Raw genomic sequence first — 24,852 nt, forward strand, 5'->3', positions numbered from 1 at the left:
AAGGCTGAAGGATAGCTTTATTAAAACAGCTTTATTACATTAATATAAAATATCTTTATTACATTAATATACTATTTAAAGAGAGTCTATGCTATTCTACATACGTACTTCTTACTTACCTATCAACTAACAACTTGTGACTTCTCCGCCCAGAGTCCGAGCCACAGCTGGATCCAATTGGTCACTGAACCCAAACAACCTTCACCAGAATCCAACCCAGCAATCACTGCAGGTAAACAATCTCCACACCACATTCCACATGGGGAAAACAAAGGATCAGAAATAAAGATTGTTTTCTCTTCTTCTCTCTGTGCTTCTCCTGAGAGGCAGAATTATGTCTCTCTGTCCAGAGAATGTGAATGTCACAACTGGCTAGCTGGATTGCCCTTAGTGTGTGAAATTTTGTGTGTAATTTGGCAAAAGTTGGTTTTACCAGAGCTCCTGGCTGCTTTTACCAGAGCCATGAGCACATCACTAATGTGCTCATTTCAGATCTCCTCTCCAATGCTTTGTTTTTCACTCTTAATGCCCATAGTATATCTGAGCCTCCAGCAAAGTCACTCCTGGGTCACACCACCTGGATTGGTGTTTCATGAGTGGGAATAGCACTGTTGTGCTTATGAAAGTCAGTAAAGGAGAAAAATATTTTATTTTTAAGCATCACCTCTAAGCTGGAGTGGGAGAGTGAGATCATACTGGTTAGTGCTGTTCATAGTAAAGGAAGAGAGGAGTAAAAGTTACCTAGAGTTGTGTAAATTCACACCAGTGCTGTGCATTTACCATCTGCACCCACCACACAGCCAAACGTCACTCAGCTCTGCATCCTCATCCTAGGATGAGTGGACTTGCTGTTATTCAGAGAAAATCCCTGAACAGGAGGCTGAGCTACACGATTTCCAGAGATTCCTTTTACCCTAAATGCATCTCTGGCCGTTTGGTGGGATGGCTTGGCCGAGGAGATCTGCTCTGGCAGAGACATTGTGTCCCTGTCCTCCCTTCTCTATCAGTGTGCAACAAGCTCAAGTCTTCAGGCTCACCCTGTTGTGTGTGGCTCATGGTCTTCCCTGCCATTTCTCAGCCCCCAGCTGAAGAATTTTCTCTGGCAGAGGTCCAATTTATGACTATAAAACCTCCTTGAGAACGACCCAGACCTGAGTGAGTTTCATGTGCTAATGCAGATGTGACTCCTCCCTTAAAGCTCTTCTTCCAGCCATGCCAGACAGGCTCTTCTGAAGCCCTGGGAAAGCTTCAGTCCTTTGTCACCCTCAGATGACATTTCTCATGGAAAGATGTCTTCATAACTGTCTCCATCATCTAGGGCTGAGTGGGGCAATCCTCCATGGTGGAGATCTCTCAGGAAGAAAGGCTGGGGCAGCCCTGCAAGCTGCTGTTTGCTGCAGCACCACTTGTAAGGATCCTGGGCATATTCCTCTCTGTCCAGCAGCTCTGCCTGGGATCAATAAGGCTTGCAAAGCCTCCTGAAAATGGAGAAGCCTCTGTGAGGGGGCATCAGAGACCAGTAGGCCTCAGGGAAGGCCAGGACTGGACAGCTGGAAACCTGTACATCCATGTCAAGGATAAGGGAGGGGGAGCGTCCTAGAGAGAAGTTCAGGAAGAGAAACCAGTGCCTGGGAATGAGGCCTAGTGCAGGGAATAGAGCATTGATGCATTCATTCATGGACTTGGCCTTCTCTGTACATCAGGAGTGGCAGTGGCTGGAGCCCCCTTTCGACACCTCTGTGCTGGGCTTAACTGTGGGGAAATGGATTCACACCCACTGCCTGCGGTGCTCCTGCCTTTTCCCTCCTCCTCCTCTGAGAGCTGGCAGGGAGAGATCAGCTTTATGGGTGTCATCTGGTAGTGACAACTCATCTGGACCACCACTCTGAGCCCCTTTGCACAGGTGACACGGCCACTGCTCCAGTGAGAGGTGTCTGATCTCTGTGATCTCTCCTCTCCACCACCAAGTACTGCCTGGCCAGGTTTCAGGCACAGCTCTGAGCCAACAGTTCCTTTACCCTGAGCTCCTTAATCCACCCCAAGGTGAGACTAATTTCAGCATTTGATGAATCATATAAATTTCAAGGATATCCCTTTTTTCCCTGATTTATGCTGATTGAGCAGTTTCTCTGCACAGAGCACTGATATTGCTTTGCACTAGATGCAGTCATTAACCAGCTTTATTCCTCCAGCAGATCTGACAGAGCTAGGGTTATTTTGGCACTGGTGAGGCAGGGTAATTGTTGGGCTATTTTATTTTATTTTATTTTATTTTATTTTATTTTATTTTATTTTATTTTATTTTATTTTATTTTATTTTATTTTATTTTATTTTTTATTTCATTTCATTCTATTTTAAAACTTAATCATTTTAACACCTTTATCTTTTTTTTCTTTTTTACAGACAGCTGATTAAAACATGTGAATTGATATGCTCTATGACCCTTTTTAGAGTGCACGTGTTTATGCTTTGACCCTCTGGGGTTTCTCTTGAGCTTGTTTATCATGATTATAATTGTTAACTCCTATAGCATTTATGTTGTGTAATTTATGTAATATATATGCAAAGGGCACTCAGGGAGGAGCAGAGTGCAGTGGCACAGGGAGAGCAGATTTAGCAATGTCCCCACACCCCAAGACTTCAAGACACCAGGGTTAATTTCCCTCCTCTGCCCTTCTGACCTTGGCAAACTCATTTCACTTTTCTTTGCTTATCATTGTGCAGCTGATTTCAAGAATCACTTTTGGTCCTGTATCAGCAAACTTGTGCTGAAGGGAGGGTTGTGTGTTTTTTCAACCTTTTTTTTTTTTTTAACCTATATAAAGAACTCCTTCTCTGAAAGGTCATATTTTAACATCTCCAAGTCTTCAGAAGACAGACTGTCATAATCTTCTTTGTCTCCTGATGTTTTTCTGCTCCTGTTCATTTTTTCAGAAGCCTCCTGGCCCATTTTGCTTGAATCAACATGAAAATGATCACAGACACCCTGCTTAGAGGTTTCAGAAGCACAGCTGCTGAACATGTATGTTAAGGGAAAATTGTCATCCTGTGTAGGGAGATGCTTTTTTGTGGAGCCTTCAGCTCTGAGACCCATTCCAAACATTTCTTCTGCTGCCTTTGGAGCCTGGCGTTGTGGATCCACCTGCAGCAGGAGCTCACAGCTCTGAATCCCTTCCAGGTCTCTCATATTAATCTCATCCTGTCCGTCAAGAAGCGAGAGGCTGGAGGTGTCCCAGAGCTCTAGTGAGACGTTTGTTTCTGATGAGATTTCCTGGAATAAATCTGAAGGATTTGGATCAAAGAAAGGTGGAGTTTCTGCCTCTGAGTTTTGCAAATCTGAATTTGGAGTTTCATTTTCTACACTGGGGAAATCTTGTCGTCCAGAAAAGAACAAGTTACCGCCACCCAGAAAATCCATGTTGCCAAACTGAAGCTCGGCATCCTTGGGTAACTCTTCTGAATTGCCTGGTGAAAAAAATATCCCATCCTGTGCCACTGTGTCCTGGACATCCAAGCTCAACAGGTTCTGGGCTCCTGGCAAATGAGCATCATGGTGATTCCCTTCCCTGGCGAGATTTTTGCTGTTGTCAGCTGCAGGCACAAGATCTGGAGGAAGCTGTAGAGGGTTTGTTCCATGATTTGAACTTCTTGCAGCTTCTTTCTGACTTTTCTGTGCTTGCATGAGAGGGGGCCAACAGCTGTTGTGTTGCTTCCAAATCTGACTATTTAAAGACTCTTGCTCATGAATGTCATGCTCAATTCTCTCACATTTATCATCATGTGACATGGCTGTGCTGGGAGCTGACAGCAGGACATCAGTCTCCTTGCCCTCAGCAGAGCCCAAGAATCCTCCAGAGCTCTCCTGGATGTGTTTAGGGAACACCTCCACCTTTCCAGGCTTTGGCAGCTGATCATTCTTAGAGGCATTTTGCTTTGCTTGGCTGCAGGAGCTGAGGAGGCCCTGGGCCTTTTCTCTCCTGCCATCAATACTTGCTTGTTCTGAGGATCCTGCAGGTTTTTCTGGTGGAATTTGCTTCTTCTCTGAGGAGTGACCAAACAAAGTGGCAAGGGCTGATTGGGGTTTTGTGGGTTTCCTCTGGGTTGTTGCTTCTTTCCTGGGAGTTCTGCCTTTGTCTTCAGAGCCAAAAAGGGTAATGAAGGGGTTTTTCCCAAGCCTGAAACCTTTACCTGATGTCTCTCTACAGGCTTGGCTGCTTCTGGCCTCCTTGCTCTGGGCCCCAGTCTGTGACACAGGCACAGTGCTTTCCCCTGGAAGTTTCAGATCCACTTTTTCTTCACCTTCTGAATAACCTCCACATTTGTCCAAGGATGTATTTGGATTGGAATGTTCTGATGTCTTGGCTGGTTGGTCAGAAATGTGCAAGGTGTTTTTAGTAAGAACTTCCCTGGATTCCTTTGACTTGGGGTTGTTGACTTCATCATGTGAGGGGCAAGGGGCACAAGTTCCTTTCAGAGGTGTGTCTGTTGATACTAGAAAATCCTTGCCAGATGATTTAGTGTCATGTCTCCAAATACCCTCATGAGTGTTACTTTTCAGTGGGCCACATGTGTCCTGAGGTTCTGTTTCTTGTAAAGAGGACACATTGTGATCATCTGTCCTGTCTGGACAACCAGCTGAAGAGACTCTGTTCTTTTCATTTTCCTGAGATGTATGCTCAGGAGTGGGCTCTTCCAGAGAAGCTGACATAGTTACTGGTTTCACTTCTTTTGTCTTCTCAAATTCTGCCCCTTTGCTCTCAGTTCCAGGCAAATCACTTCTGCTGGATGGCTGCATAGCTTCCCCCAAAGTTAATGGCATCTGTTTGCCCGGGAATTCTCTGGTGTTTGCCTTTGATTTATCATTTAACATTTCAGTGATCTCAGGTGACACACCCGGCCCTCCTGGCTCCAGGGAACCAGAAGATACAGAAGAGGTCCTCAACACTCCAGAGGGGGAATGGGCTTGTTCAGCTTCATCTTCAGAGGGATCAGCATCCTCAGCTATACATTTTAGCTCTGTATTTGTGGTGTTTCTGGTTTTGGGCTCTCCTGGCACATGGATGGTCTGTGTGCTGTTCACTCTCTCTCCAAGGTGATGCTTGGCCCCTGCAGTGTCTGGGGTGGCTGCGATCAGCTCAGGTTTGTCATCTGTGATTGTGCCTCCTTCACTGGGTGTGCTCAGTGACCCACAGACCTTGTTTTGTGTCGCTGGGACCTCTGTGGCAGTGAGAGTGCAGCCCCCTGTGCCCCCCAGGTGCATCCTGGGGGTGGGTTTAGTGCTGTGGCGTGTGGGGTGGGGAGCAAGTGAGGCACGAGGCAGGGGTTTCACAGGCTCCAGGATGGGAGGGAGGGAGGCACAGGCAGGTCCCTGCTGGATTGCAGCCACTCGCTGGGACACCTTCCCACCCTGCTTCCCTTCAGGCACATCCCCATCCCCCGTCTCTTCACGGCCTCTCTGCTCTCTGTTCTTGGGCCAGGAACATGCCTGCTCTCTTTCCTTGGTGTAGGGGATTCCAGGTAAGAATCTTCCCTTCTCCACTGCTCCCTCCTGAGCCCTGAGCACCATCCTGCCTGCTCTGCTGCCTGCAGCCTGGTAGGTTTGCAGGCTCAGTGCAGGCTTTTTCCAGGAACACACTCCATTTCCAGCTTTCCCATCTACAGCCAAGGCTGGTTCTGAAGGTGGCCAGACTGTTCTGAGCTTGTTCCCTATGAGGACAGCCCTGCTGTTCCTGTGCTCAGCCAGCTGCAGATCACACTGTACATTGAAGGATGTGGGTTTCTCTCTTGTTTCAGTCTTTTTGGCCCTGTTACACCAGTCCCAGGGCTGTGGTTCATGCTGAACCTGGTGGTGCTCCAGCCTTTCCATCTCACTTCTGCTTCCAGCCCCAGCCATCAGCTTGTAGTGGACTTGGCAGTAAAACACCCCGTGGAGGGCAGCATAGTTTTGCAAGCTGGAAAACACACATGGGCACAGCTGTCAGTGGCTGTGTGGGAGGGGAGCTGTGGCACTGATGGGCAGGCCTTCAGCAAAATCATTTCTCAGTGGAGAAGGGAGGGAGGGAGGGAGGGGGTTGAAGAATGAAACCTTTCAAAAGTAGTGTTGGCTTTCTCAGAATATGTTTGATTTTTCTTTCAAACACCAAAACAACATGAAAAATTAAACATTTCCTTGCAATACCTCTGGGGGCTGTAGCCCAGGTTATGTGCAAGCCCTTTCTCATTTACAGGCCAGGCTACATACCAGCACTCCATCTCTGCCCCCGCATGCACAGCATGAACCTTATGGGTAAAAGTGCCCAGGGCTCCCATGATACAGCAATTGCAGGATGGGAGGAAGTGTCTGCAGAGCTGGGGGCAACAGGATTTCAAGCAGCCTCACAGGGGGTGGCTGTCTCAGCCACTGACAAGCTAAAACAAGTCAGCATTGTGTCCTGGGGACAGGGAAGCCAACTATGTCCTGAGCTGCATGGCAAAGAGAAGTGAATGTTCCTCTATATTTGACTTTTTTAGGATTCCATGTGGAGTACTTCATCCAGTTTTGGGCTCTTCACAGCAAAAAAGACATTGCTGTACTGGAAGGAATCCAGCAAAAAGCCACTAAAGTGGTGAGGGACCTGTGTCATCTGAGGAGAGGCTGAGAGCTGGGTTAGCCAGGAGAAGGTTAGGAGGGAGAAACTCACGGCTGTGTGTGTCTATTTTATGGGAGGTTATAGAGAAAACAGGGCTGGAGTGCTCTTGGAGATGGGCAGTGACTGGATGAGAGACAATGGGAACAAGTTGTGACACAGGGAATTGTGATGAGATGCAAGAAAAGCCATTTTCACTGGTGGTCAGATATTCAAAGTGGGGCCCCAAGTGAGATTGTGTAACCTCCAGCCTTGAAGCCATTCACACATCTCCTGGACATGTTCCTGAACTCCTGCCCTCCTTGGGCCTGAGAAGGTTTCCAGAGGTGCTTTCCAACCTACCTGGCTTGATGTGACTCTTGGGCACATGATTTGGTGCTGGGAAAATGGCTGGACTCAATGATCTTAGAGGCCTTTTCCAACCTTAATGATTCTATGAACATAGGAGGCACCCAAATGACTCCTCCAACAGCATCTCCTATCAGTATTCCCAAACTGTAAATATTTATTGTAACTTCAGCTTACCCTTGCACCACCATCCATGCAGATTCCTGATCTGGACATGTTTGCAGGCTTGAGGCGGGCAGACTTCAGCCTCCAGTGATGGAGAGGCGGATGGAATCAGGGAAACTGCCTGCCCTTTTTCTCATTTCTTGAGTCCTGCCCTGTCAGAATTACCCTTGGACAAATTTGATGGAAACTACTTGGGCATCCCTTAAAAATAAATGCACCTGAGTCCGACCACTCACCTCAGCTTCCTCCCGCAGACCCGACAGCAGAAACACGAGCGGTGCACACAGACCTTGTCAGTGACCACACGCTCCATGGGGTAGACAGGCTTCAGGCAGGAGGCACACATTTCTTTCAACATGGGCTGAAGAAGGAGAAACTGAAGTTAAATAACTGAATCATGACCACCTGGAAGTGCATCTGCAAGGTAATTTACTGAATCTCTGCTTGTATTGTGTTTTCTTGTTGTTCTCTTGCAGATCTATTGTGAGAGTTCAGATTCCTGTCTGACTCAAATTGTCAGTGTTAATTTTCAGTCAGAACAGAAAGACAGAACACCCTTGGATCTCTGATGAGAAAAAATATGTTCATTTGATTGAGAGTAAATGATTCATTCAGTTGAATTATTTAAAAACCTTTAGTGAGGTGAGAAATGTTGCTCTGACTCAAAAACTCCTGGAATCACTGCTGTCTTATGGCTGCTCACACAGACATAGTCCAAGCCCTGGAAAGGCAGCTCATATCAGCATAAAACTTCCACAGCTCCATGGATCTGGTGGTTTCTCCACTGTCTTTACTCTCTGGATTGTGTTGTGTGCCATAACCTGATTCCCCAAACATCTCTTTATGTGAAAAACCCAGAGAATCTCTCTGGAACTCATTGCCAGCATCAGCCACAGTAGTGGAGAGAGAGGGGGGAAAAAGAACCTTGGCTATCAGCCTAGCTGTAGAAATATCTCCAGGTGTTCTGCATGATCAAGTGACCCAGAGCATACAGGTGGCATTGAGGATGTCTCTGTGCATCCCTCCCTGTGGTGCAAAGCAGAGGCTCAGCTGGTGAGTTCATCTGGAATGCAGGTCTTTCCAAAACCCCAGAAGGAGCACAGCTGGGCCCAGCCTAACTCTGACAAGATCAATGCTCTAAGTACTGACACTCCCTCACATCAGGGCAACTCTGCCTCTTTGTTTGGAGCTTATTTGCCACAGTTTTGCTGGGGCTCTCTGATCCCTCTGTTTTTTTTTCTCATATGCTCCTACTCTGGTTTGCAGCATTTTCAGCTCAAAGAAAAGGCAAGTGCACTTTCTGCTCTCATGTGGAGTGGCTGATGGCCAGATTTTAGCTGTGACCAGAGTAAACAAGTTGGCATCCAGAGAAGCTGTGGATGCCCCTTCCCTGGAAATGTTCAAGGCCAGATTGGATGGACCCTGAGCAACCTGATCTAGTGGAAAATGTCCCCGCCCATGGCTTTGAAATTAGATGATCTTTAAGGTCCCTTCCAAACCAAAACATTCTCTGGCTCTGTGTTTCAATGAAACAGAAAAGATGTTTCTGTATCTCAAGAGATGAGTGGACATGAACAAGACAGGGAACAAAACCTTGTCTTTCACTTGCAACAGACACCTGGGGAACCAATTTTTACCTTCTTAACTTTTTAACATTTAACTTCCATTTGTCTGAACATACCATTAAGGCCAAGTCATCTCTGTTTTCCTGTGAAGACTTTCAAGAAGATGAGTTTAACATCTTGAGGTTTCTTTCTTCCTTCTAGAGGGAAGCATGTAAGCAAAATCCCAGTCTTTCCTTCAGTCTGAAATGATCCCAGCACCCCTCTACTCTTCCAGAGAGCAAAGGTCTGTAAGTGACTACAGCAATAATGGGTGTCTAAACTCCCAGTATTCTCAGTGGAGTTCTTGCTAAGGCAATCTAAAGGTTCTAAAGAATCTAAAACATCTACTCTGAAACAGGCCCATGTAGATGTACAAAATCGATCTGCTTCCAAGGTGAATTTCACCAGTGTGACTGCAGAACTTCCTCTGATGGTGATGAGCTCTCACCCAGCACAGGGGTCTGTGTCCTGGCAGAGAAGAGAGTAACTTAACATGCCTGTGTTACATAAGAAAAAAATATGCTTTCCTTTAATCATGAGCAAAGAAGGAAGCAGAGCTGTTTAACAAACAAGCGGAATCTCTGTGAGCTGGGAATGAATGTCTGAACTCCTGGAGTGTGTTTCCAAAGTGGGGTAACCTTTAATAGGGGATATTGGTTTCTTTCACAGGGGGATTTATTTTCAATGATCCTTTTCTGACACATGGCAAACACTCCTGCTCTTCAGAGGTGCACTTGTCAGTGGTCTGGAAGATAGAGAGGTGATTAGAAGCAAATGAATGGCACTGTGGGCAAGGAAATTATCCTAAGGCTTGTGTGGAAAGCAGTTACAGGGTGTTCCTGGAAGGCTCTTCCAGCACACTGCTGATTACTGCAGTGCTGAAAGCTGCAGCTGGATTATGGCTTATCAGTTGTTGCCTTTTTTTTCCTTGTGTGAATTAAAACCTTTATATAGCAGTGGAGGTCAGCCTGAAAATACCTGTGTTATTGATAAGCAGAGAAGCTGGGGAAGGGTGAGGAGCACAGAGCTTGTGAGGAGCAGCTGGGGGAGCTGGGGAGGCTCAGCCTGTAGAAAAGGAGGCTCAAGGGACACCTTCTCATTCTCTTCAGCTCCCTGACAGGAGGATGCAGCCCAGTGGGGGTTGTCTCTTCTCCCAAGTAGAAAGTGATAGGACCAAAGGAAATGGCCTCAAGTTGTGCCAGGGGAGGTTTAGATTGGGTGTTGGAAAATATTTCCTCACAGAAAGGTTTGTCAGGCTTTGGAGCAGGCTGTCCAGGGCAGTGGTGGAGTCACCATGCCTGGAGGGATTTAAAAGATGTGTAGATGTGGCCACCTGGGGACAGGGTTTAGTGGCATATTGGTGGTGCTGGGTTAATGGTTGGATTTGATGGTCTTAGAGAGCTTTCCCAAACTTAATGATTCTGTGATTCCGTGGTGAGCACGAATCTGTCAGACTGAAGACTGAGTGTCCTCAGGGAGGCCAGTGACTGACAGAGCTGGGAAGGGCAGTACTTTTTGTGGGCACTTCAAATGAAACCTGTTTCCTGTCCACTGCTGCAAAAGAACCAAACCTGGAGCTGAACTTGTCCTTTGACCTCCCAAGGAGGTAAAGGTCTGACAATGCCTCCTGTCCTCTGCCTCCTGGTCCAGATAACTCTCCCATCCTGCTTGCTTTTGAAAATATCTGCTGTGTGAGAATGCAGAGACCCACCAGGGCAAAGAACAGTGAACAATGTCATGTCTTGTACCCCAAAATCACAGAAAATCGGTGACAACTCATTTGGGATCTGAAAGTTTGTATGTGCTCTGCTGGTTTATTATTGCAAAGTCTGAATGTGAACTGATCCTTCAGCTTGTGTTTGAGTTTCAAATCTTTGCATTTGTTTTTTCTCTCCAGCTCTTTCAGTGTCTCAAGGAGCCATGTATGGTGCTGAAATAATGCAGCATCTGTCTCCTCATCATATTTCAGTTCCTAGCTGATGGAAATACCATGAAAGAAACACGTCTTAAATGATCGTAGCCTCATAAATGGCTCTTTGAGACATTTAAAAATCCTGTAAAACCAGAAACACAAACAATAAGATTGGCGTTTTTAAGCAGTGGCAGTGCAGGATATTTGGGTTTATTTGAGTTTATGTGGAGTAATTTTCATTGCCCAAATAACCTGTATGCAGCTTACTAAAATTGCTCCATGGTCCTTCAAGAGGAATGAAACAAACGTGTAATGGAAGCTGAGATGGAAACAAACAGGGAGAAGAAAGGAGTGTTGAAAAAATTTTGAAGGTGATCTCCAGATAACTAAGTCTCCCTTATTTTTGTGACTGGTCCTACTAAAGGAATTGGGAAGGTCTAAGTAGTTATTTTTTCTGATTGCCTGAAAATAGATCTGCTCAGTTTATTATGATCTGCTGTTCCAGTTCAGCCTTCAGTGTGGAACTGAAAATGGTGTCCCTATTCTTCTTTTGGCATGTCTTTCAAATTCATGGGGTTCTAGATACAAATCAATGCATTCTGCAAATGTACCTCTTTTCTGGGGAAGCAGAACTCCGACGTGGTCTAGAACACCTTGAACAAGGTGTTCATAACACAAGATGACAGCTGCTATTTAAAACCTAACGATGGGCTTAGGGATATGGAGTGGTAGACTCTGAACTGTCCCTTCCTCTCCAGTGTCCTGCTCTTAATTCATTAGTGTGGGCTCATTTTCCTCAGAGGAAAAAAGGCAAACATTAACTGTGGCAGCTTACTTGTTTTTTTTTTTTAATGAAATTACTGTCTCGTTCTCAGATAAACTGACGGACTGAGCAATGAGATGTCTGCCTGTAGATCAGTCAGAAGAGCTACAGTCAGACCCAGAGGTTGGCAGTCTAAGTCTGAGCCAGGCTGTAGGACACAGGTCCACAGCCTCACTTCGAGTCCTGTGGGCAGTTTTGGTCACCACAATACGAGAAGGACAAGGGAGGGCAACAAAGAAGGTGAAGGGCCTTGAAGAGAAGCAGTGGGAGGAGCAGCTGAGGACACTTGGTCTGTTCAGCCTGAGGAAGAGGAGACTGAAGGGAGACTTCATTGCAGTTACAACTTCCTCGTGAGGAGGAGGGGCAGACACTGATCTCCCCTCTGTGTGACCAGTGACAGGAACTGAGGGAATGGCCTGAAATTGTGTCAGGGGAGATTTATGTCGGATGTCAGGAAAATGTTCTTTCCCCAGAGGGTGGTTGGGCACTGGAGCAGGCACCCAGGGAAGTGGTCACAGCACCAGCCTGAGCTCAAGAAGTGTTTGGACAATGCTCTCAGCCACACATGGTGGGATTTTTGGGGATTTCTTGTGCAGGGCCTGGAGCTGGACTCGATAATCCTTGAGGCTCCCCTCCAACTCAGAATATGCTGTGATTCTGTGAGAAACAGTCTGGTCCCTCCATGGGCTCCTCACATTCCCCCCACACCGGGAGTGAACTCCTTGCACCCTCCCACCTCTGAGCTCAGTGTGAGGTGAGTTGAGGCACAGCAGTGAGGAAGGGCTGGTCATCAGCTGCTCCTCCTTGTAAGGCTTGTGGGGGTCCAACACCTCAGCTGCCTTCTCCCATGGGGGAAAGGGATGCACACAAGTGTCCAGACCCATCCTACCCAGAGTCCTGGTCTGGTGGGGGGCGGTCTGTATCATCCTGGACTCATTTTTCAGATAAGAGTATGAACACTTTGCTGCAGGGCTGATGATCCATCCACAGTGTAAAGCAGATGTAGACCAAATCCCTCCAGTGACTCAGACTGCTCTCAATGTGTGATTCAATTGGTCCATTGAGACATGATTTCTAGGTATTTTCAGAGGAAACAAGCACTGAACAAAAGGAACTCAACCAGACCAAAGTATTTTTAAAGGTAAAATTTACCGTCAGAACGCAGCAACAGAAGTTAAAAAAAGCCACAAAAGATCTAAAATCTTGAGTTGAGAATGTACAAAACAAAGTCATAATAAGAAAAATTACTTTACAAAGTCTCAAAATGAATTTAAACAGTAAACATGTAGGAAAGCATGGAAAATCTAAACTAAGGGGTTTGTGTATACTGAATAATAAATTACAATTCTAGAAATAAAGAAAAGAAAGCAGTAACCATTCTGACTCAAGAATCTTTTATAGCATCTTTCTTTGGGGGAATGGCATTGATAGTAACTGTAGGTCTTAACTTTACTATTTCCAGTATCATCAAACACTTTCCAGGAACTGAAAAACAAACTGATAAATAACTCCCCCAAGTCCAAGAGTGACAACAACTCAAGATTTTTTTTTTCCTTTTCTTTTCTTACTGGCTAAGAGAAAACCTATCCAACCCACCCATCAATATGAGCTTGTGTATATATATATATATATGTGTGTGTGTGTGTGTGTGTGTGTGTGTGTGTGTAGGATGCCCTTATTAGTAAAAGATGGTACCATAAAGGTGTTTGTTTGCCAATGACCAGATTGATTGGTTCTTTAATTGATCCTACCTATCCTTCCTTCTGCAGTAGGTCAGAGAAGCCTGATCCAACACCTCCAACCACCCCCACCAAACATTCTAGGGGAAGTACACTAAGGTGCCCATGGATGGATTTTTCCTTTGTGCTTCTAACAGTGCCAGGACTCTGGGTTGTGGTGCAGCACCAAGTCTGTTGGGTTGGCCAGGTGAGGGCTGTTCTCCAGTGTCAAGGCAGGCTGCACTTGTCCTGTCTGTGTGCAAACACCAGGACGATGACCCTGAGAAGTCCTTAGGGTGTAGGTAAATCCCTGTAAGTAATGTGGATAAAACAGGAGAAATATTTATCGTGGCCTTTCTCTTTTGTCTTATACAGTCCTCTCTTGTTCTCCAGAATCTCCTATTTCTTTGGCTTGGAGTTGCCAAAGGTGACAAAGACCACTCCTGGCTCCTGAAAACTCCCATTGGTGTGGAAGTCTTCACCTGGGCTCTTCAAGTACCTCCGAAACACAGGTGAGGCAGATACCTCATACTGGGGATGAGAAACCACATCGCGTGTGGAAGACGTTTGTGTCTCAGATTGCTTGGTGACTGTGGTGGACGAAGTGATGATTTTGTTTCCAAACTGGTCCATTTCCTCATACTGCTCCATGACAGTCCGGGTGGCTCCGTAGAGCTTGGACCCATCGGGCCCTGTCTGCAGCTCCAAGATGCTTTTCTGCCTCCGTGGATTTTGTGGGCTGGAGCGGTATTCCGAAAAGCTGCCTTTCATCCCACAGTGGCAGCTGTCTTTGGAGGTGTCCAGAGAACACTTCTCTTTGTCGCTGGTTGGATGGCTGGCATTGCCAAGCGTGTGCTGTTTCATGGAGCTCAGCCCAGGTTTTGTTTGGACAGGGTCTGATCTCTTCTCTAAGGGTTTTGTGTCGTGCCCAGCAGACCCTGCTGAGGGGTGGTTATAGGAGCTAAAGCTGTTCTGAGTAAAAACCTCCCTCTTTCCTGGAGAGTCAAGACAGTCTGGTGAAGGGCCATCCTGGGGGGAATGTGCTGTCCTGGGTGATTCTGCTGGTTTCCTGGCAGCAGACTCAATGGTGATGTAGGAAGGTGAGGAGGGAGAGCTGACACGAGACTGAACGAGGCGGGGGACCTCTAGCTCTGTCTTGGCTGCCTCTGTCTTTTCTGCCACCTTTGCGCTTTCCACAGATGCTGCTTCCCCTGACTCCAGCATGACTTCCTCTTGCCTGGCTTTGCTTGAAACAATGCTGATCTTACGGATATTGCTACTGCTCACAGAGCTTTGGGCGCTCCCCAGAGACTCCTTGAACAGCCCTGAGAGCCCTGCAATGTCTGACTCAGACTTGAGATTAGAAACGGAATAAATAGCTTTCTTGATGGCCTCCTCGATGTCCTGGATGCGGGCAAGCGTCTGCTCCTTCAGGTGGAGAATCTCAGCACTTGCTCGCTCCAGGTCCTCAAAAACCAGGTCCACTGAGGAGACGCTGTCAGCGTCCTCCTTTGCCTCAGCCTTGTCCTGTTGCTTGGCCTTCTGGCGCACAACCCACTCGGGGACCTTCTCAAAGAAGCTCTTCAGAGCTTTCACATCCACTTTGCTTGTCTCCTCCTCAAACTCCCTCACTCGGGTCAAGATCTCTTGCAGCTGCTCCTGTCTCCTGAGGTTCTCAAAGATCTCCATAGCCTCCTTGACATTGCCTTTCATGATCTCCTCTTTGTGTACTGACAGCCTCTTCCGACGCTCATCTTCTGTTTCTCTCTTGTTTTTCTCTCTCATAACAACCACTGGCTTCTCCTGGGCAGATATCTCTGCCTCCCTATCAGGACATTTCAGTTGCCTGCTGTTTCCCTGCTGGTGCTCCTCAAAGGAGTTCATTGACTGCTGATGGAAGGACATTGAATGAGACATTTGCCTCCTCTCATGCACCTGCTGCACGACTCTCTGACTATCCCACAATCCATAAGAATTAGATACACTTTCCATTTCCACCTTGGATGAGGCATTTTGTGCAGTGCCATCTCCTCTTTTTGGAGGGCTGTTGTGACCCACAGGGGAGGTGCTTGGCTCAGTTTGTCCTGGCACATCCTGTCTCTGTGATCTGCCAGGACAGGCTGGAGATGACAGTGAAGAGCACCCATTCTCCTCTTGGCACAGCTCTATCTCCCTTTGAGCCACCTCGCCTGGGCATCTCCTTGGAGCAGCTGCTTTATCACTCATCATTCCCTGCTTGACTTCAAAGCCAACCACTCCATTTTTCATTGGCTTTGAGGTCTTAGCACTGTCTGGTTCTACCTTTCCTTGTCCTCCTTTGCTGGCCTTGTACCTTTCTTCTGCTATTTGAAGAGGGGTTTTGGCAGTGTATTTTGGCAGCTTTCTCTCTGGGTTTATACCCTGAACTGTGACAGACTTCTTCACAGATGTCTCTAAATTGCAGCATTTTGCTTGAACCTCCTCATAGCCTGATTGTTCATGAACTTCCACGCAGCTTAATCCCAGCTCTGTGGGGGAAGGCCTTGGCTTGTTGATGTCCCTGAAGCCTGAAGGTTTTGGAGGCAGGGGTGGAGGGATGGGTTTTGTTGATCTGCTTGTGCTGTAATTTGCAGAGGCAGAATGTGCCTCGTGTAAGAGGTGTTCAGGTTTTGGAGGGGGAACAGGTTTTTTCCTGGGTGGGATAGTAGTTTCTGGTTTTGGAGGAGTCCTGGGCTTCTCTGCAGGACTCTGGTCACTGGGTTTACAGGACAGAGAAGGGAGAGGAGGAAGAGGGGTCTGGAGTAGTGCAGAACATCCTGGGGCTTCATCTTTGCTGGTTGGTAATGGAAGGGCACCTTCTCTTGCTGCTTTAGTTGAGGGTGGGCAATGCTCTGCTTTCATCACAGCAACTGAGGGAGGAGGAGGAAAGTCATTATCAGCCTGTGACCCTGAAGCCACTACAGCAGTCTCGTTACTAGCGAGTTGAGTCTCATTTTTCTTTTTACACACAGAATAGGACTGCCCTGCATTCCTGTATATCATAGCAGCTTTAAAATCCCCTCTGGAGACATTAACATTAGACTTTTCCAGCGACTGAAGTGTGGCTTTTAAATTACCTCGGACAACATCCTCCTTTTCTACCAGGCGCTGTTCTGTGGCGGCACTTTGCAGTGCTCTGATAGCTGTCTGCACATCCCCTCTGACACCAACATCTCTTTCTTCTTGCTCTGATTGCTCTTTGTAATCAGACTCAACACAAGGGTTTATATAGGTTTTCACGGGTGTGGCAGTATAAAGGCCATCCTTAATGCTAAAATCTCTACTGGGCACAACTTGGATTTCCTGGCTCAATAGTTGTCGTCCCTGTACTTCCTCAGAAGCACTGACCTTTTTGTGTGATGCTATGCTCTTCTGAGACACGCTTGTGTGGGTCTTGGATGCCTCCTGGACTCTAGTGGTGGTGGTCCTGGTGGCAGTGCTGCTGCTCTCCTGCTTGGTGGATGAGGAGTCCTGTTGGTGTACGGTTGATTGAAGGGTCGTGGTCCCCTGTGAGCTGACTGTCTGCTGCCTGCAGGCTGTGTGGACCTCCTCCCTGTTCCTCTGGAACTTGCTCTGAACATGGTGCTGAATATTTTTTGCTTCTGCTGTTGCCAGCCTCAGGCTTTGCATTGCAGCCTGGAGATCAGTCCCCAGAGCCTTTTCTTCTGCCTGAGTCTGGCTGGCTTCCCCAGGCACCACACTCTTCTGTTTCCCATCCACTTCTGCCCTCTGAGCTGTCACTTGTGTTGGAAATGTGCCTTGTATCATAGATTTTGGTTCCTTCAAATGGGCAGTGGTGGCTTCTTCTTTCTCTTCCTTCTTGCTGCCATCAGCAACCCTTTGGATTGACTTTGTTGTCACCTTAAGCCCTCCAGACAGAACTTCTTCCTTTCCCATCGCTGTGGGCAGGGGCTTCCCAAGACATTGCACAGTGGTGCCTGCCACACCTGCTGCATGCACAGCCTCTCTCTCTAACACACCCTCTCTGCCCATGCTTTCACATACAAATCCCTTTTTTGCTCCCTCCACAGCCCCTGGCTCCCCTCCTGCAATTACTTTCTCCATTTGTTCTTTATTTGTCAAGACATGTATGTTAGCCCCCTGCACAACCCGTGGGTTGCTCTCATCTGCCCCCTCCTCCTCTGCTTGGGAAGAGATGAGGGATTGTATCTCTGACTCCTGCTGGAGATTCTTCAGATAGCTGAGGTCTCCCTTCTCAATGCAGCTTGCAAAAAGTTGGACGTTTCCCTTCTCGTTGTCCTCACGCTTGATGGTGGCTGCTGCTTTCTGCTCCTGAGAAGAAGCCAACAAGTTCCCAATTGTTGACTTCACATCCCCCTTGACGACTTTCTGCTGGACAGAACGGAACAGGAGGGAGTAGAGAGTCATCTTCAGTGATCCTGACTTTGTCTCTTGTAGGACCATCCCCTTTTTGATGGAAGCATCTTGACTGAGGAGACCCTGTAAGGCCTTGGCTACATCTCCACTCAAGTCCTCTTTGCCTTTAACAGCTTCACTCTGGTCCAGCAGCTGCAATGGGCTTACTTTGATCTTGCCCTCCCTGTCCTCCTCCACCAGCATACTCTGTGCTTCCACATTGGTCCTGTGCAGGAGCTGCAGCATAATCCTTTGCAAGTGGCCTCCCACAATCTCCTCTTTCAGGATCTCTGGAGCTCCTGGGCTGCTGAGCTGGTACTTCACCATCTTCACACTCTCCATATCATTAGCTTCAATGAGGATCCCATCGTGCTGGATAGCCTGGCAAGTGCAGAGGGTCTCTAAAGTCTCCTTCATGGTTCTTTCTTTCAGTTCTATTTCTATGTTACCTTCAGAAGCACTAAATTTATCGAGAGGCGTGCTCTCAAAGAGCCACGTTGTGCTTTTCACATCTGCACGAGGGATCTCTTCTTGGGCCCCAGCGCTGGCTGTCACCTCTGTGTCCTTAAGGGTGTCCATGGGCTGGGTTTCAAACAACCAGGTGCAGCGTTTTACATCCCCTTTCTGGCTGTCCTCTCTCTGCACTGTGCTCATGGATGAGCTTCTCTCTGCATCCCCGTACAGGGAGTCCACGGGATGGTTCTCAAAGAGCCAAGTGGATGTCCTCACGTCACCCCGCTGCACGTCACTGACACTGACCATCCTCACGTACTTCTTCTGGCCCACTTGCTGGGACTCAAAGAGCTGCTTGTTGGACTGAACATCTCCCTTCTGCACATCATCCACTGTTCTGGGCACAGACAACTTTCCCCCTGAGAAGGAGTCAAGAGGCTCTGTCTCAAACCTCCACCGTGCAGTTTGGACATCCCCTTTCTTGATGTCCTCTTGGGTGACAGCCCTAATCACAAACACCTCTTCTTCCTTCTTGATCTGATCCAGGGGCTTAGTTTCAAACAACCACCGGGCACCTTTCATGTCACCTTTCATGATTTCTTCTTTCTGCACTGAAGTGACCTCATGGTATCCTCCCTCTTTATCCTGGATAGCGTATAAAGGTTGGCTTTCAAAGAGCATTGTGCAGGACTTGACATTAGCTTTGCTCATGGTGTCTTTCTGGATCTTCTGGAGTTCTGTCTCATCCACTTTGTCATGGATTTGGTCAAGGGAATAGGTCTCAAATACGAACCTTTTTCCTCCAACATCTCCCCCCTTGGCATCCTTTTCAGGAGGTATTTCCTGGATGCCCTCAGAGTTGTCCTTCAGGGTGTCCATGGGGTAGTTCTCAAAGAGCCACGTGAACTTGTGCACAGACCCAGCTTCAATTGTTCCAGCATCCTTCTGGGATTTTGGCTTGGTGGCTGTGTCCAAGGGCTTGGCTTCAAAGAACTCTTTCACTCTGGACACTTCTCCAGACTGGAACTCCACACGACTGGAGTACCGCATGGTTTTTTTCCGGTCAGCTTCACTGACAGCGCTGCTGCCCAAGGGTTCAGTCTCAAACAGGTGCCGGACAGTTTTGACGTCCACTCCCTGTAATTCCTCCTGACTGTAGGCCTTACTGACTTGCAAATACTGCTCCTCCTGGCCTTTCAGGGAGTCCAGGGGCTGAGTCTCAAACATCCATGTGTAGGACTTCACATCGGCTTGGGGCATGCTGCCATCCTCCTCCTGCTTCTTCTCAGCCTTCTCGTACAGGGTGTGCATGGGCTGGGTCTCAAAGAGCCACCGGCAGGTCTTCACATCCCCCTTCTGGGAGATCTCCCGCTTCACTGAGGGATGCTTCTCCCCTTCTGTGGCTTGGAGATGAATGACATCCATGGGCTGAGTTTCAAAGAGCCACTTGGCTGTCCTGACATCACCAGCCACCACCTCTTGCTTCGTGATCCCCCGTATTATATCCACTTTCTTGATGCTTTCATCAAACTGGTCCAGGGGCCTGGTTTCAAACATCCACTTGTAGTTCTTGACGTCACCGCTGATGATCTGCTCTCTGCTTACAGAAGTGACTTCATGGAAATTGCCAAAGCTATCCTTGATGGCATACAGGGGTGTTGTCTCAAACAGGATTTGGTTGGCTTTGACGTTGCCAGCTGGAATCTTCTCCTCCTCTTCTTTGGTGGCGGGCTCAGCATCAGCCTGCTTAATGCTGTCTAAGGGAAGAGTCTCAAACAGGGTCTTGAAAGACTTCACATCCCCTTTCACTACCTCTTCCATGCTGGTGGCTGGAATTTCTTCCTCAAATGCCTTGGAGATACTGCCAAGGGGACAGGTCTCAAAGACATGTTTTCTTTGCTTCACATCTCCCTTCTCCTCTGCTGAAAGCTCTACTTTCTTCAAACGTCCCACCTCAAAATTGTCTTTCAGGGTTTCCATTGGCTGCGTTTCGAAGAGCCAGAGTGTAGACTTCACATCACCTCCAATGACTTGTTCTTTGGCTACAACACTTTCTGAAGCTTCTCCTTTCAGGGAGTCAAGAGTCTGGGTCTCAAAGAGCAATCGTTGTTTAGTGACATCTGCTCCTGTGACAAAATCTGTCGAAGCCTTAAAGTCCTGTTCTTCAACTGTGATTTCTCTGATGGCATCCAGAGGCTGAGTTTCAAATATCCACCTTGCACCACTGACATCCGGCCTTCCAATTTCTTCCAGTGAAATCCCACGGATTATCTGCACTTTGGAAGTGTCCTTGTTGATGGTATCAAGGGGCTGGGTCTCAAAGAGCCAGCGAGCCGTCCTGACTGCATTGGTCTGAATTTCTTCGCGGCAGACGGACTTGATTTCGTGGATAGTCCCACTTTTGTCTCTGATTGCACAGAGGGGCTCTGTTTGGAAGAGCCTGACAGTCTTCTTAACATCGCCTTTAAGCTCCTGGATTTCTGACTTGAGTTGTAGGATGCTCTTCTCCTCCACTGAGGAGCAGCGTCCTATGGCATCCAAGGACTGTGCTTCAAAGAGCTGTTTGGCCCCTTTCACGTCACCTCCCTGGACAGGCTCCTTGAGAACTGCCTCCTGCACCTCGGTTTCATCCGAATACAGTTTATTTAATGTGTCCAGTGGCTGGGTTTCAAAGAGCCACCGGGCAGTGCGAACATCCCCTCTGGCAAGGTCTGTTTCTGACACCTTGGCTGATGTTGACAGGTTGTATCCATTTATGGACTGGCTTTCAAACCTCAGGGAAGTGCTTTTCACATCCCCACTGGGAATGATCTCTTCTTCTGTCAGCTTCTTCGTTGCTTGATGGTCCCCAATGGAGTCAAGTGCCCAGTTCTCAAAAATCCAGCGCATGGACTGAACCTCTCCCGGGAGAACTTTATCCAGGTTCACGGAGGCCTGTGCATTGGGATCCTCGGTGTTAAGCATTTCTGCCAGGTCCTCAGTCACAGCTTCTTCCAGGTTCTTCCTGAGCTCGGGGTGCATGTGCCTGTAGAGCCTCTTCAGCTCGTTCACCTGGCGCTGCTGGTAGAACTTGGAGAAGGCTTGCTTTGGAGGAGGCACAGGGAGTGCATTGAGATCCTGGCCCCCTGGAGCGATGACCTGGACTGAGCCAACGGCTGGAGGGGGAGGCAAGTCATCTTCCATTTTCTGGATGGCAACTTTAGATGATTTCTGAGCCTCTGACATCTTTGGGGAAACAGTTTTAAACGTCAGCATCACCTCTCACCCCCCATCCCCGTGGCTGTTAATGGAGTGAATGGCAAAGGGAAAAGCCAACAGGGGAAATCCATGCACCCAGTAAGCTGCATACCTTTGGTTCAGTAGCACACAGCACTCCAAAACATCACATCACTGCACACGCTCCAGGCTTGGTGTTAGCCCTGGTTCCACAGCAAAGCGAGGTCTCTAATCCAGGTGAGGTGGTTAGTCTACAATTCCCAGGATTCAGTCCAGCTAGAGCACAACACAGGTGCCCGATGTGGGCTATGTGACCAAGAGAGAGTGACCACAAGAAGGATAAGGCTGACTTAGGAAACTCAGTGAAAAGTTAACTTCTCCCTCCTGCTGGCCAGTGTCCAGAGATGTTGTGTCCCTGGCTGAGGACCTGCAGGGAACAAAAGATCTGGGTGCAGGAGAAAGCCAAGGAGCTATTTGTGAAGAGGTCTCAAGAAGAAAATGGGGAGAAGGAACCAAAATGTCAAACTGAGCTGATGAGGTTGTCTGGTGAGGTAATATGATGAGCTTTTGGAAGCGCTACGGGGTGCCCACTCACTGCTCAGGAGGGAGGGCTTGGGGAAGGATGTTCATCTGATTAATGATTTCTTCTGTTGCACTCAGAAGTGTGCCCCATTTGCACAAGAGTAGGTGCACATTTACACAGTTGGAGACTTAATAAAGCCCTTCTGACTTGCAGACTTGTACAGGCTAACTGAGGTTTGCAAACTGCTGGAATCAGCAGGACGGATGATCTATGCTGCCTGAGGAGGAAAAGCAAGGCCGAGGGGTAACACCTATAGCTGGGGGTCAGGAAAGTTAGACTCAGTCAGAGTATATAGTTTATACTCAGTCAGACTGAGCTCATCTCAAATTCACAGCAGTGTTGGTACAGAAGTGAACAGAGTAGGCTGTGGTTGTCCAGTCTCCCTCTGAGCCTCCATTTCTGCAATTTTTCTCCTCAGTTTGTGCATCTTGGGCACCGAACACTGAACTGAATACCTGCAACCTGCACTGCCTGGGCATTTATCCACAGGGAAGGTAGCTGAAGCCTTTAATCATTGTCTAAAAGAGACTGCAATCCTGGTGGCTTTCCTTTCAGTAAACAGATCTGCTGACCCTTGGCATGCCTGTGCAGTTACGACTGCAGAGTTATGCCCGGAATATTATTAGTTGTTGCTCAAAGCAATGGTGCACAGTGTTATTTCACTCTGTTACACACAGATTGTTCTGGCTAAAAATAAGTCTCAAACATTAGTAAAAGAAGCCCACACTCAGAACACCAAAATCAGCATATTTTGCAGTGAGTGAAAAATGCAAATCTTTCACATGAGCCAACGTAGTTGGAATGCACTTTTTAAAATAAGGGGTTTGTTTGTTTTTAATTTTTTTTTTTAATCTGTGAAGAACTTCTGAATGTGGGGAAGGGCAGCTGAGCAGCTGATAGCTATATTCAGTATGTAAGTGCTCCTGGCTGCCTTGTGTGGGTATTTAGGTCACACTCACAGGCCACAAATATTTGGTTAGATAACAGTGCTTATCTTAAACATTTCCTACCTTGCTTTCTTTCTGTCTGTGGGGAGAGTGAATGGAGTTGTCCTTCACAGTACTCTGGAAAAGATATGAGTAGAAATGCCATTAAGCTACCCAGCAAGACGCATTATCTGCATATATATTTTTATATACTTATGTCTACTAATGTGTGTATCAATTACAGAGAACTGAAAACCATGAAGGTGTGATTTTCTCCTTTGGTTCATTGGCAGTTCTGAGCAGCTGAGAAAGCAGACTTATTCCAGGTTAATCAGATATATGTTTCCTAATGTCTCAGTCAACAAGCAAAACCCCAAACATATTTTTTTTAAAGTCAGGGGAAAAACAAAACTAGCACTGATTTCTCCAAAGTTTGATTTAGCCTATATTTTTTCTTATACTTAAATATTTAAAAAAAATGTATCTGATCTACATTTGTAATTGCATAATGAATTGTGTAATTTATTGCTTTGAAATTTTAAAAAAAAATTCTTGGCTCTCTAATCAGCTGTAATTTTCCAAATTACAATTGCAGTGTCCACTTATTTTCAACTGAGACTGCTTCATCTGGACCTCTCCCTGATAAACACTCGAGAGACTGCATCTCTGAACAGGGGCCCCATAAAAGGTTCAGAGTGTGGGGAAACCTGAACATGCCTGCAGGAAGGGTCCAGATATGAAATCCCATCCCATGTCACTCCTGGATCACCAGTGGAACTGGGGAAATGAGGAAAAAATATGCCTCATAACCCTTAAAACCTGTGTTATCCTATGACCCAATGATCAGCCGGGAGTGGGGGATTAAATTCCTGGATCCCAGACTAAGGGATATAAGTAGGGAAGCCCAGGCAGGTTGCACTGCAAAGTTATGCTTGAATGTGGCATATATGGACATATATATATATGTATATATATATGTGTGTGTGGGGGGGGATAGCATGGAGCCATATGTGTTACTCTGTACTGATAACCTCCTCCATGGATGTATGTGAATATAAATGTGTAAATAAAGAGGAAATCTTATTATGAGTAAACTGTACAGGATAGTGGATGTGTGTGCTTGGTGTGTGTGTGTGCATGTGTGAATTTAATAAATATGTGATATACGCATGTGTTTGTACACATTTAGGCAGCAAGGGGAAAATGGTCACTTTTGGGAAACCAAACGTGGTGTTTCTTCAGATTTACAAAACCAGACACGTTTCCTCTGTCACCCTCTCACAGCCACTTGCGGACGGGACATTGCTGGGATGCCGCCGGAGGCTGGGGAGGGGGAGGACCCGGTCCTTACCGGCTGTGCGGGGCTGGCGTCGGCAGCAGCAGCTGTCTGCGAGAGATACAGAGCCGACAGCTCCTTCACCGAGGGCGCAGAGGACCTCCCTCGTCCTTGCTGAAGTGTGTGGCTGGTGCTGCCTGATGGGTCTAAAAATGACCGTGCCCGATCATCTGAAACAGGGACAGAGGTGTGTGAGCCACAGGCAGGAGGGCAGGGCCAGCATCGCTTACCACAGGCTCTGCTGGGCTTCTGGCACTGCACACTGAGGCCTCCCACAACCCGCTCCCTGGTCCCCCAAAACTTAACATCACACCCTTCTGGCTCAGGGAAAAAACATGGACATTCCCATCTCCTTCGTGGCTGAGGTGGATCGTTGAGCCTGGATGAGAGTGGCACTTTGGCAGTGACCTGATGGCCCCATTCCTGCTCCCCTGGGCAAGGCCATCACCAAACAGGAGTGAGTCAGAGGACATGGAGGAGCTGCACATATCTAACTTGAGCCAATTTCTACTTTTTTTGCTTCATGGCTACACCACTCTCCTGTGGGTGTGCCTCACAAGCAGTTACATCCACTTATCTTTGCCTCTTCCCTGGGCGCTCATTTCAGGAGAGATGAAGAGGGTGAGATCTGCCACAGTATGTACCAGGGAGCCCCCGGTAGAGCCACAAACCCTGCTCTGAATTTAGATATTTTGAGCTACACCAGCTTTCATGGGGTCCCCCCCACTGGAGCTTCGGTTTCCTAA

The 24,852-nt window shown here is 47.5% G+C and overlaps 1 protein-coding gene across 1 annotated transcript in view; it reads right to left on the reverse strand.

Moving 5' to 3' along the window:
- Window positions 1–12,654: 12,654 nt before the first annotated feature.
- XIRP1 (xin actin binding repeat containing 1) overlaps window positions 12,655–24,852 on the reverse strand; it is a 31,724-nt gene continuing 19,526 nt past the window's right edge. The window contains exons 5-7 of the mRNA XM_053980666.1: window positions 24,122–24,276; window positions 22,855–22,908; window positions 12,655–21,270 (exon numbers count right to left, since the gene is read on the reverse strand). Of these exons, the coding sequence (XP_053836641.1) occupies window positions 13,597–21,270; window positions 22,855–22,908; window positions 24,122–24,276 (7,883 nt within the window). The 3' untranslated portion in view covers window positions 12,655–13,596. The remainder of the gene's footprint in view (window positions 21,271–22,854; window positions 22,909–24,121; window positions 24,277–24,852) is intronic.

Source organism: Vidua macroura, chromosome 1, assembly GCF_024509145.1.
Source record: "Vidua macroura isolate BioBank_ID:100142 chromosome 1, ASM2450914v1, whole genome shotgun sequence".
Taxonomy (NCBI): domain Eukaryota; kingdom Metazoa; phylum Chordata; class Aves; order Passeriformes; family Viduidae; genus Vidua; species Vidua macroura.